Source organism: Pelobates fuscus, chromosome 3, assembly GCF_036172605.1.
Source record: "Pelobates fuscus isolate aPelFus1 chromosome 3, aPelFus1.pri, whole genome shotgun sequence".
In the NCBI taxonomy this organism is placed as follows: domain Eukaryota; kingdom Metazoa; phylum Chordata; class Amphibia; order Anura; family Pelobatidae; genus Pelobates; species Pelobates fuscus.
In genome coordinates, this window is record NC_086319.1 from 352250151 (window position 1) to 352264130 (window position 13980).

At 40.3% G+C, this 13980-nt stretch overlaps 1 protein-coding gene across 1 annotated transcript in view; it reads left to right on the plus strand.

Moving 5' to 3' along the window:
• The first annotated feature begins 8907 nt into the window (after positions 1-8907).
• CHKB (choline kinase beta) overlaps positions 8908-13980 on the plus strand; it is a 35042-nt gene continuing 29969 nt past the window's right edge. The window contains exon 1 of the mRNA XM_063449177.1: positions 8908-9254. Within this exon, the coding sequence (XP_063305247.1) occupies positions 9085-9254 (170 nt within the window). The 5' untranslated portion in view covers positions 8908-9084. The remainder of the gene's footprint in view (positions 9255-13980) is intronic.

Below are 13980 nucleotides of genomic sequence, written 5' to 3' on the forward strand. Positions count from 1 at the left end.
AGACACTCCAGGGTATCTCATAAGGTGCATATTGTGCCTTAACATGCCCCCATTTTTTTACCATTACATGCCAAAGTATGTGGTAAAAAATAATTTTGTACATTTTTTACATACAGATTGCATTTTTGCTGGGCATTTTGTATATTTCATGTGTGCCACTAAGTTCAAACCCCCCAAATTATGCTCAGCTAAGTCTTCTGAGTAAAAAGGACACTCCCATTGTATGTCTATGGCACTATTTTGTGAAGCTACAGTGCCATATAGGAGACCAAGCCATATCAGTTTTTACCGAACTTTGAATTTTGACGCCGGGCCTATGTGCAATTTCCAAGCATCTTCGCAGGTTTTAAATTCAAACTACCCCACAAAGGCCTACCATTTCTTAAAGTAGACACCCCAGGGTATTTCAAAAGGCATATTTTGAACCTTAGCGTGGGATCATTTTTCCGCTAGCTTGTACCAGGTGTAGTGGTAATAAGCGTTTTTTCTGCCTTTTTGACACACAAAGTGAGTTTGCACAGTATATTTTGCAAACCTTATGTGTACTACCACTGTATAATACTTCATATGTTGCTCAGCTATGTCTGCTGAGTACAAAAATACCCCCGTATGTACCTTTGCCAGGTATATGTGGACATTGGAGGGGCACATTTGGGACACAGCCATTCCATTTTTTTTCAAACTTTACATTTTTACGCTGTGCCCATGTCCCATTTTAGAGTATTTTACCAGGCTATATAAACCAAATACCCCATAAAACCATACCATTTCTTAAAGAAGACATCCCAGGGTATTTCAAAAGGCATATTTTAAACCTTAGCGTGGGATCATTTTTCCGCTAGCTTGTACCAGGTGTAGTGGTAATGAGCGTTATTAAATGTATTTTTTTACTTTTTAAAACTTTTTAAAACTATTTTTTAAACTTTTGTTTTGCTTATTAATTTTTTTAAAGTTTCCTAAACTTTCGTAAAACTTTTTTTTACAGATTTAACATTTTTCTAAGCTTTTTTTTTTACGTTAACCCCTAACAGCAGTAAGCAGCACTAACAGTAAATTCCCCATTTTCCCATAACTCCCACCCACCCCAGCTAGCAAAATATTTAATTATATAATATTTAAATTAGTTAATTAAATAAATTTAACCCCTGATGGTTAAAAAATAAATAAAAGTTAATCGTCAGGGGTTAAAAAAAAATTAGATCACAGTATAATACTGTGATCTGTATTTTGATCACTGTAGGCAGTGATCGACTGGCAGGGAAGGGGTTAATTTTTATTTGGACTGGGTAAAGGGTTTATTTTTTACTTAAACGTTATTAAAACTTTTTTTTAACTTAATTTTTTAACTTTTTAAAGCTTATTTTTAAACTTTTTTTAACGTTAACCCCTAGTTAGCCTAATACTAAATCCCCCAATTCCCCACTAACTTCCACCCTCCCCAGCAAGCTAAATTTATAATTTTAAAATATTTAACTTAATTAATAAAATAAATTTAACCCCTGAGGGTTAAAATAAAAAAAAAAGAATTAACCCTCAGGGGTTAAAAAAAAAAAAAATCAGATCATAGTAAAATGTAATCCCTGCCAATTGATCACTGTAGTCCGTGATCAATTGGCAGGGAAGGGGTTAATTTTTTATTAAAATGGGTAAAGGGGGGTGGGATTTGAATTTTACTTTATTTTTTGTCACCAGGGGGCAGGATCAACACTGATCTGTCTCCCTGCACTTCACACTGAACCCGGAAGTGCAGGGAGGCGGAGGTGAGTATACAGAGCACATGTGCCCGCTCAGACATGCTTTCAGAGCGGGCACATGTACTGGGGCAGCCGGATCCGGTGCTCTTGGTCTGCCTCTAATGCAGAGGCAGACCGGAGCACCATTAACCCCACGATCGCCGCGATTGCGGCGATCTGGGGTTAATTTTAACGGGTGACGGACGAGGTCCGTCACTCGTCATTAACGCATTCCCCTGAGTGACGGACCTCGTCCGTCACTCGTCGTTAAGGGGTTAAAGATGAAGTGACTTCGAAACAAAAAACACTTTTTGTAGAGTTAAGTGTCATTTATAAATAACATTTGCTAATGTTGGGGTACTTTTTAAATTAGTGTACAGTTTTCTCCACTATTGGCATCACTTATTGACGGTCAGATGCTAATGGCAAAATGTGAGGATAACTGCTTAACTCAACTAAACTAGATCAGGGGTAGGCAGCCTCCGGCACTACAAATGTTGTGGACTACACTGAGGCTGTCAGTATTATGGCTGTAAAAGCATTAGGGGAGATGTAGTCCACAATATCTGGAGTGCCTAATATTGCTTACCGCTGACCTAGATTAAAACTACTTCTAATTTTAATTTATATTACCTTAAACTAATCCAGATTTTAGCTCTCATAAACAGAAAATTATCACTCTTGTAACCCTCATTTCATAAAAGGACAGTACACATACTGTGGACCACAATCAAGCCAAGCGAACAATTAAAGTAGTTGCAGTCAATAGACTAACCATAGCCATGCCAATAAAAACATTGTACATTAACAAGCAATTGAATGCAAAGTCCATTTTTCTGTAGCAGCAACTTGCTCTTTATTGATATAGAGCAAGTTTCTCAAAATACAGTGTGATGAGACCAATCTCGCCACTGTGCATTGGAGGAGCCTGGTTGCCTGCCTGCTGCCTGTTGACCGGCATTTAAATACTTTATTTTCCTATGCAGAAAGGTCTATTCATGTATTTCTGCTCTGGCGTTCAGTAGATTCTCGGATTTACTGAATAAACTCATTTAACCCAGATAGCTATGCCATGGAGCCTATTTGTGTAATAAAAGACTTTGGCTCCATGGCAATTGAACTGTATGTGTGTGGTCTGAGAGCCATTTAGTAATAATGTGCGCTCAGATATAAGCTATCTGGGGAGATGTTGCATGTCTGTATTTTATGTAATAAATGTAACCTTGTGTATTTTATTGTATTTTACGGTCTTTTTACTGCCATGTGCTTAATGGAGTTTTGCCTCTGTCCTTGGAGATAATTGGATTACTTCCCAATTATATCCAGGACAGAAGACTCTGTGGAACAGGTTTTGGGCAGAAAAGTCATGCTTCCTTTGGTCCCAAAGGACTTCGATCTATCTTTTGAACCAATGGACCAATGTGGATGAAATATGTTCGTATTGGGAGTATGCGGATTTTGAAAATGTAAGTTTTATGTGAATGTGATGCATACTTTTAAAGTTATGAATAATGTGGAAAAACTATTTCTCTGCTTGTGATAATTACATTACCCATTGTGTAAGGTAATTGTATCACAGGCAGAGGGGAGGATTTTGTGTGGGAGTGTCTGAGTGTATTGTACGTGTTTATTGGTTGTTTTCCAAAACCCTGTGGGTGGTAATAATGTGTATATAAGAACAATAAACCCACAGTTCTGTCTGTTCACTGCTTGACCCTCAACACGGAGCTCTGTCTCGTCTTTGGGGGGATTTACTATATGGTGTTAGAGACTGATTGTCAGGAGTGTAAGCCGCTTGGGTGCTTTTCCTGTTCGACTGCTAGCAGCTATTCGTGAGGTTCCGGTTCGGGAGGTTGGAGTGCTATTTTGTATGCAGTTCGGGAGTTTGGAGCATTCCCTTGTATCCAGTTCGGGAGTTTGGTGTTCTGCAGTAGCTGTGCCTGTATCTCTGGAAGGGGAAGATCTTCTAAACGGCGGTTTAAAGGAATCCCCGTTCAAAGACCGGCACTTATACGCAACCAGTCTGGAACCTCACGCCGGACTGAGACGCGACAAACGTCCGGTCAAGACTTTACTCTATGATTCATTGGGCTTGGCACTTTCGATCCAGTTGCTGTTGGGAAATAAAGTTTTGGGAATGAAGACCTGTCCGGGGACATATGATTCATAATGTTGCATTGCATATTTTAAGCTATTGAGGGGATGGTGGAGGGAAGTTTGTGAAGAACCACCCTAAAGCCCCCTTATTGTGAACGAGTCGGCACCGCTGGCATGCCAACTGTAGGAGGTCCAGCGCTTTGTTCAGACAAACCCGCATGGAACTGTTTTGGGCTTTAACTTTAGCCATAGCCGGTCAACACTTGAACTGAGTAGCGTTTTCACTATACACCATGGATAGGCACTATCTGGGGATATAACATGTGGGGTGGGGGATTCATGGTTCAACTGATGTTTTGTGCAGGTTTGTGTTGTACGGCTCTGTGTATGGGAGATAACTAAATTAGGCCATATATGTTGCAATCCTCTCCCAGGCACAGAGACGACTGGGCGGGATCACCTATACCATTGCTGGAGACCACATGCTGGGGTTCTGTGTATATAAACTTGCATCGTTTCCAATAAAGGTTATTATTCTCCCCAGCACTATGTACCATCTGGTGTTTAGGGAACTGGGCTATAAACACGTAAACGACTCCTTCCAGTTAGAGAAAATTTCAGCGGAATTAGCCAGTCGGGATTTCAGAGCTACCTAAAGTCTTTGGTATCAGTGGGTGCCTTGTCACCTTCCCTACCCCCTTCCAAATAAAGCCCTGTTTGGTGATCATGTCACTGAGAGCTACCTCAATTAGGTTTGACTGGATCACTGTTCCATGATGTTTCTAGGTAACTCCCAGCAAGGTGTGTTGTACCTTGGAGAGCCTCTCTTAACTCCACAAGAGTCCTAGAGGGTTTATTTTGGCTCTCTAGCTGTGAGGTAAAGTAGGTAAGTGGTTGGTACCATGGAAAAAAAAAAAAAAAAGAAAACTCTTTTAGGAGAAGGTGGTGGCAGAGAGCCCTACACCGGGTGGTCTGTCACAGTTACCACAATAAAAAATAAAAAATGCATCAAATTTACAAACAGAGAAAAGGAGCAGACACAGGTAATTGCAATACCAAAAGGATTGAAAATACAAAAAAGTTTCTCCTAAGCTGTAGCTTCTCCCACTGTAGTTCAAGCAGTGTAAACCAAATAAACATAGAAAAAAATTAGGTCTGCGCTTCCAGTTGTAGTGTGCACCAATGTGCTACAAAACATTTCATTAGAAGAAAGTTTCTGGCACAAGCCCCTTTTTCAATGCAACTGGAAGCGCAGACCTCATTTTTTCGGTTTATCAAATTTACAAAACATTTTTAAAGCAAGCCCCTTAATGCCAAAAACTTTTCTTCTCTCTTTTACTGCCAATGTTACAAACCTCAAGGCCCTGGGGATCAGCTGTATTAGAGATTGCATAATTTGAAAGCTTTGGTCCAAGAAGATCTGGGCGCTCATAATAGATCAGCTGACCTTGTCCATCCTGAGAAAAACAAGACAGTAGAGAGAATACCAAGTATTTTATCTTTCAAACAAGGCAGACAGATACAAGCTACTGTAACAAATTATTCAAGTTAACAAAAAACATAACAGATCCAATGCTAGAAGTATCATCAAAGAGAAGGAATAGTATTTGTGAAAGAAAAAGATTAAATAAGTTAGATTGTCGTTATTCACCAAAAGGAAACTTACTAGGAATGTCACATTTCATATTTTAGGTCAAGACAACCTAATTGGAAACGGTCCTGAACCCCACCTTACCAGCTATGGTTTGATAGGCCTAAAATTTGCAATTCCTTTGCCAGGTCACAATTGACTAAATAACCCTTTATGAGGAGATGCAAAAAAAAAAAAAAAAAGGTTACAAAAAATGGAATGCTTCAATGTGAACAACTAAAGAAGAAGGCCATTACAATAGGAATAAAAACACAAAATACCTTAAAATCTCGTAATTTGAGTCGGCCACATTGAGTGTTGAAAAATACATCTCTCTGTGCAATTATTTCCCCAGTGCTCTCACTTAGGTTCTTACACTCCTTAAGAGTGTGAGCCCAATTGTGAACTCTTGCTTTCACTTCCACGTTCCGAGGCATCTACGATACAGCATAAAACCATATAAAACTGGTACATGTATTAAAAAAAAAAGAAAAAACAGGCATTGAAGAAAATTGATATTTAGTAAAGTGTGAATTGTTGGGAATTCAAAGTAAATATCATATGAAAGGCCAATATAACTGAACTCAGCTATGCTTTAAGTTTGGTTGTTTTGGTTTAAGACTTAAAGTATCACTATAGGGACAGGAACACAAACTATATACTGTATTCAAGTCTGAAGCTGTAACTCAGCATGCTGTTTGCCTCAGAAAAACAAGCAGTCTGCTGGCATCATCAGAAGTGGTAGCCTGATCCAATCATAGTGCTTCCCCACAGGATTGGCTGAGATTGAGAAAGAGGAAGATCAGGGGCAGAGCCTGCATGATTCAAACAGAGCCCTGGTCAATCAGCATCTTCTCATAGAGATGACTTGAATCAATGAATCTCTATGAGGAAAGTTCAGTGTATGCATGAGGAGGGAGGAGATACTGAATGTTTGGATACATTTTAGGCAGCCATGACCCAGGAAGGATCTCTAACAGCCATTTAAGGAGTGACCAGTGAAGTTATCACTAGGCAGTAATGTAAACACTGCATTTTCTTTGAAAAGACAGTGTTTACAGCAAAAAGCCTGAAGGTAATGATTCTACTCACGAGAACAAATTCAATAAGCTGTAGTTGTTCTAGTGACTATAGTGTCCCTTTAAAATTCACATTAGAGAATAGCCATGATAGGCATTCCGCTGTTGAACCACAATCTCCAATAAAATGATGAGGTTTTGTGTTTTAGATTTTGAGCACATTCTGGCTAAAAAGTAACATTTTTAAAACATGGTAACTGGTCAAAATATAGCCTGACTGCACAACCACCCCATGAATAAAAATGGTGTATTCAAGAGAAACCATAGTGCCAGAAAAACAAAGTTGTTTTCCTAGCACTATAGCTGAATATAGTGTCTACTACCCGCTAGACAGCCACTAGAAGTAACTTTAACCCTCAAAAAGGTAATTATTGCGGTTTATTAAAAACTGCAATAATTACCTTTGTAAGGCTAAGGGTCCTTGGACAGTGCACCCAGACCACTTCAATGAGCTGAAGTGGTCTGGGTGCCTATAGTGTTCCTTTAATATATGTCATTTAGAATGGTTTGGATCACAGCCTTATTGACATTTGTCACTACAAAATACATTTATTCGGGTTCTCATCTGAATGAGGATTGTCCCTTTATTTTAACGCTCTCTTAAGTACTAGATTAACAGTGAATGACATCGGCGAGCCAAAATACAAATTGAACACTGTACTGAACATATGGAATAATATGAAATATTAATATTTTAATTTTGAAGAGTTATTCACTAAATTGAAGACGGACAGGGATTCTAACAATTACAAATTTAAGACGAATATAGCCAAATTGTAAACAGAACCGACTTAAAAAAAAAAATTGCCCTTATTTTTTTAAATTTGTTTTTAATTCCAACCAATTCTGACTTTTTACTATTTCAATATGTGTATTGCCAGCTCTGTATTTTGGCATCATTGTAACTATGATCTTAGGAAAAGGTTACTCAAAAGGTTACTCAAAAAATAAAATGGATCTCAGTGCACTTTAAATTGCTGAATAACTAACCACTGTAGGAACCTACAGATGTCAAATAGAACCCCCAGGTTTTAATTCAACTCAGGGATGTTTGGAAAAGTACAAAAACCACAAGTGACGATGCCACTTTAAAAAAAAAAGAAAAAAAAAATATTCATTTTTACTTTTTTTTTTGCACAACCATTCAGCATGATCAGAATGTTGAAAAAGAAAACAAAAGAACAAAAAACAACAAAAAAAAGTAAATCCAAGATAGTTACATGCTGTTGGCATCATATGATCTTACAAAATTATTTTAATCACTGTCTGCCAAAAAGGGATTTTGATATAAACTAATTGCATTGCAACTGCCTGGGACCAAACCCAGCTAACCACATTGCTAATGAAAGCTCACCTAATTCTACAAATGGTCTCAGACGAGCACTGAGGACTTACTAGATATGCAGCCACTTGTCACGCTCAGTCCATTGGATGCTTCGCACAGAGAAGCAATGAATCCATGGAGTTTCACAAATAGGCGAGCCAACACCTCATGGGGGCCTTGACACACACCCAGCAGCTCTCAGGTATATGGTCAAACCAAACCAATCGCAAATAGTTTGACTATTTGCTTAAGGAGGGCAACAGAGCACCCCCAGCAATAGCACACTATAGTGGTTATGGTGCTTGGAATGTTTTATTAACCCACTAAGCCTTGAGGAGCTTCCCTCAAACCAGTTTGGAACTCCCAGGATTCTGAGAGAGAATGTTAAAACACTTTAAAAAAAAATTGCATCCTGTTGGGTAGCTAAGCTTTGGACATTTAAAGCATAATAAAAAGGATTCATGATTTTCAGAAAGAATTTTTTTTTTCAATAAAATCTATTTGAAAAGAAAGATCCCTTAGGGTTGGCAGATCCATGTTTTCCTGAACTTATCACTTCTTTATGTTGATTGGCAGCAGATGACAATTCCAGAATATAGAATTTGCAAGCTCTGGGGGGAATTAATCTTATTAAACCATGGCCAGCTCAGAGAGCATGTCAGAGCAGGGCAGCACTTCATACAGCATCCTCCCATCATGGCTGGGTGTCCCCACTGATACAGGCCGGTCAGATAGTGACTCACTCACTCTGACAAATGACTGGTAAACGTTGCCAGTGCCAGCAGCAGCAGCCATCATTACCCAGCGCTGCGCGGCTATACACCGCTCTCATATACACTCACCTCGGGCTCCTGCCAGCCAAGAACTCCCGCCAACCACCGCCAACCACAGACACGACAGCCAGGCAGCCAATCACCGGCCTCTGTGCGTTCCAGCGCTAGCTAATCCCAGCAGAGGGTGCATTCCACCTATCAGGGCTGTCCGTGCGGTCGTCGGCGGCGTTCTATTGGTGCTGCCGGGAGTGGGCGGGGCTGTCAGAGTCAGCCGGGTGACACGGATGGTAGGGGCAGGGGGAGCGCTGACACATCACATCCACATCACTGGCTGAGCGCTGACATATTCCATAGCGCAGTACTGGGAGATGGCCGGGCTGTGACCCTCCCAGTGTCCGCACTGTCCCTCGTGACTCCTGGATCCGGCCTGCAGCTCCCATTACACAACATGTCTTCCCAACCCGCAGCGCCCGCACCCCCGGGGCCAGTGTCTCCTGGAGGCCGCCGGCTGGAGATCAGCCTGGAACTCCAACAGAGAGCCTACACCCTGTGCAGAGAGTACCTGAGAGGGGTCTGGAGGATCATCCAACCGCAACAAATGAGAGTGGCTGTGGTCAGGTAAACATTACTGCACCCACTGGGTGTCTGAGCATTATATCTACTACTACTACTACTACTGCACCCACTGGGTATGGTGTCTGAGCATTATATCTACTACTACTACTGCACCCACTGGGTATGGTGTCTGAGCATTATGTCTACTACTACTACTGCACCCACTGGGTATGGCGTCTGAGCATTATATCTACTACTATTGCACCCACTGGGTATGGTGTCTGAGCATTATATCTACTACTACTGCACCCACTGGGTGTCTGTTCATTATATCTACTACTACTGCACCCACTGGGTGTCTGAGCATTATATCTACTACTACTGCACCCACTGGGTGTCTGTGCATTATATCTACTACTACTGCACCCACTGGGTGTCTGTGCATTATATCTACTACTACTGCACCCACTGGGTGTCTGCTCATTATCTCTACTACTGCACCCACTGGGTGTCTGAGCATTATATCTACTACTACTGCACCCACTGGGTGTCTGTGCATTATATCTACTACTACTGCACCCACTGGGTGTCTGAGCATTATATCTACTACTACTACTGCACCCACTGGGTGTCTGAGCATTATATCTACTACTACTGCACCCACTGGGTGTCTGAGCATTATATCTACTACTACTGCACCCACTGGGTGTCTGAGCATTATATCTACTACTACTGCACCCACTGGGTGTCTGAGCATTATATCTACTACTCATGCACCCACTGGGTATGGTGTCTGAGCATTATATATACTACTAATGCCCCCCCCCCCCCCCCCCCGGGTGTCTGTGCATTATATCTACTACTACTGCACCCACTGGGTGTCTGAGCATTATATCTACTACTACTGCACCCACTGGGTGTCTGAGCATTATATCTACTACTACTACTACTGCACCCACTGGGTGTCTGTACATTATCTCCACTACTACTGCACCCACTGGGTGTCTGAGCATTATATCTACTACTACTACTGCACCCACTGGGTGTCTGAGCATTATATCTACTACTACTGCACCCACCGGGTGTCTGTGCATTATATCTACTACTACTGCACCCACTGGGTGTCTGAGCATTATATCTACTACTACTGCACCCACTGGGTGTCTGCTCATTATCTCTACTACTACTACTGCACCCACTGGGTGTCTGAGCATTATATCTACTACTACTACTACTGCACCCACTGGGTGTCTGTACATTATCTCCACTACTACTGCACCCACTGGGTGTCTGAGCATTATATCTACTACTACTACTGCACCCACTGGGTGTCTGAGCATTATATCTACTACTACTGCACCCACTGGGTGTCTGTACATTATATCTACTACTACTGCACCCACTGGGTGTCTGAGCATTATATCTACTACTACTGCACCCACTGGGTGTCTGCTCATTATCTCTACTACTACTACTACTACTACTGCACCCACTGGGTGTCTGAGCATTATATCTACTACTACTACTACTGCACCCACTGGGTGTCTGAGCATTATATCTACTACTACTACTACTGCACCCACTGGGTGTCTGAGCATTATATCTACTACTACTGCACCGACTGGGTGTCTGAGCATTATATCTACTACTACTGCACCCACTGGGTGTCTGCTCATTATCTCTACTACTACTGAACCCACTGGGTGTCTGTGCATTATATCTACTACTACTATTGCACCCACTGGGTGTCTGTGCATTATATCTACTACTACTGCACCCACTGGGTGTCTGCTCATTATCTCTACTACTGCTGCACCCACTGGGTGTCTGAGCATTATATCTACTACTACTGCACCCACTGGGTGTCTGAGCATTATCTATACTACTACTGCACCCACTGAGTGTCTGTGCATTATATCTACTACTACTGCACCCACTGGGTGTCTGCTTATTATCTCTACTACTACTGCACCCACTGGGTGTCTGAGCATTATCTCTACTACTACTGCACCCACTGGGTGTCTGTACATTATCTCTACTACTACTGCACCCACTGGGTGTCTGCTCATTATCTCTACTACTGCACCCACTGGGTGTCTGTGCATTATATCTACTACTACTGCACCCACTGGGTGTCTGGACATTATATCTACTACTACTACTGTACCCACTGGGTGTCTGAGCATTATCTCTACTACTACTACTGTACCCACTGAGTTTCTGCTCACTATCTCTACTACTAATACTACTGTACCCACTGGGTGTCTGCTCATTATCTCTACTACTGCACCCACTGGGTATCTCTTTTAAATCACTACTACTACTGTGGGCATCTATTTATTATCACTACTACTACTAGTGTACCAACTGGGTACCTGCTTCTTATCACTAGTTCTACTGCATCCACTGGGGTTCAGTTTCTTATCACTACTATTGCTGCACTCACCGGACATATATTTCTTATCACTACTGCACCCAATGGTCATCTGTTCCTTATCACTTCCACTATGGCACCCACTGCACATCTATTTCCTATCACTACTTCTACTCCTACTGGGTATATCACTAGTACTGCACCCACTGAGCATTTGTCCCTTATCACTACTTCTACTGCACTCTAGGGGAATTAATTCCCTACTACTACTGCTTGCTCCCACTCTGTATTTCCTCCTAAATTCTCCTGCTTTGGCATACTGGGCATATCTTTCGTATTACAACTGGTGCACCCAGTGGACTAGATTTTGTTCATTACCTTATTCCTACAGCAACGTATTCTTGCTAAGTCACCCAGTGACAACTTACTACTACTACAGTCATCACGTAATGGTTTACACACTAACTAATTTACCCCAGATAGCCACATGCTGACCCCCAATAATACATTATATCCACTTTGTTAAATACAAGCTGTTATTAAAGTTGCAGTCTATCAATTGCTAGAGGATCAAATATTACCCTTATCCTCATGTATTTATTTTATGTATGTTAATATAAAACTTAAAGCAAACAATGATGTAACTCCTAATTCTGTTCTATGCAGTTCTGCTCAATAGGTCAGCACGAGACAACATCATATCAATGGGTATATGCCCTAAAACATGACATTATTGTGAATGTTAAAGTTGACTTTAGTTTCGCATTTTACATTTCAGTTCACTAAAATTCTATGTGTTGCAAATAAAACCTTTGCTGTCCTTTACCACCCTGGGTCGGTACTTTTTGTTTTTGTACAAGCCATTTTGTAGGTGAAAAGCAATCTAGAGAATACAAGGAACAAAAAAACCCAAAAAGTTGTGTTTTTGCACTCTGATAGAGTGGCTGCTACATATTGTGCATTTTCTCCAAGCTGTGTGTGATGTCATTATGATTTTTTTTCTATGTTTTTGTATAATATTTACCTTAGGCTTATCATTTTGCCTCTGTCACAGTGCTGAAACCTTTTTTCTGACATCCGCTTTCTTACTAAAAGACTTGAGCTTTAAACATGAAGCAATGTTTTCCCCTTATTGTATGTCTAAAGTTACTGATTAATCAGTCATACCCGTTATCTCCTACACACATCCTGTGAATTTCCAGGTGTAATATATACTTTAATGATAATTCAGGAGTAAATCCCACAACCTAGGCATCATGTTTTAGGATAAGCATTTTAAATTATTTAATATTTTTGAATAAGTGTTTAAATTGATTTTTTTTTTTCTTGAAAAAAATATAAATGTATTATTATGTCATTTTTTTTTTAAAATAGTACATCATTTGAAAAGCTTATATAAATATATTAAATATAGTAAGGCAAAAGATTTAAAAGATTACTATAATGCTTTTCACATTATAGATTTTATAGTTTATAATGCTCTACTAGGCATGCATGTGTGCTTAGGGAGGGAGTAGATTAAAAAAAAAAAAATTAAATTACCCCCCCCCCCCCCCCAAAAAAAAAAAGAGCTAAACTCTTAATGAATGGAGGGAGTGCAATGATTGACGATCACTACGTCTGTTTCTATCGCACAGTGCTTACCAATGACTAAATGTATTTTTTGCACAGAATTGAGCAGACTGCCTAAGTCACGTGTGTCGTGAATGCAGCTAGCCCCCTGCACTAAAGTGCAATTAGCTCTGAACCACTGCCCTTACAGATTCCTTCCTCCCAAGGCCTCTTCTAAAAGCATAAGTGGTCATGGAGGATGGAGCAAAGCTTTCATTTGTTTGATAAGTGATGGTCTAGGCTAGTTCAAGAGAACATTAAGTGCAGAGATTTTTGATTGGGGCTGAGTAGAGTGACTTGAAATTCTGTAGAAAAACTAATGCAGGAAAAATACTTTGGAAGAAGTGCAGGAGAGACCCAAAGTTTACCAATATAGCATACTTACTGGGTATGGTACATTTTTAGAAAAAAGATAAATAAACCATATACAATACATTTCAGAATCCCCAAAAATAACAGAAAGCTTGTTTGAGCAGAGTCCTCCTTGTATCATTTTGTAAATGTCTCCCATTTTGTTAAATTTCCCCCCTTTCGTAATTTTGTAAAGCGTTGAAGAATACATTGGCGCTATATAAATACCAATAATAATAATAAGATCAAGGCTCCTGTATATGTTAATTCTGGTGCCTATATTTTAGGAGAATTTTACCTTAAGGTTTTGTTGAGTAAACAGCAAAGTATAGTGAGTTAGTAAGCAATCTGCAAAATTAAGACTTAAATAGCAAAGCTGTAACTAATGCCTGGACTGAGAATGTTTCCAAATCATAACTTTGCTTAGATTTTTGCAATTTGACTTTCAGTTCA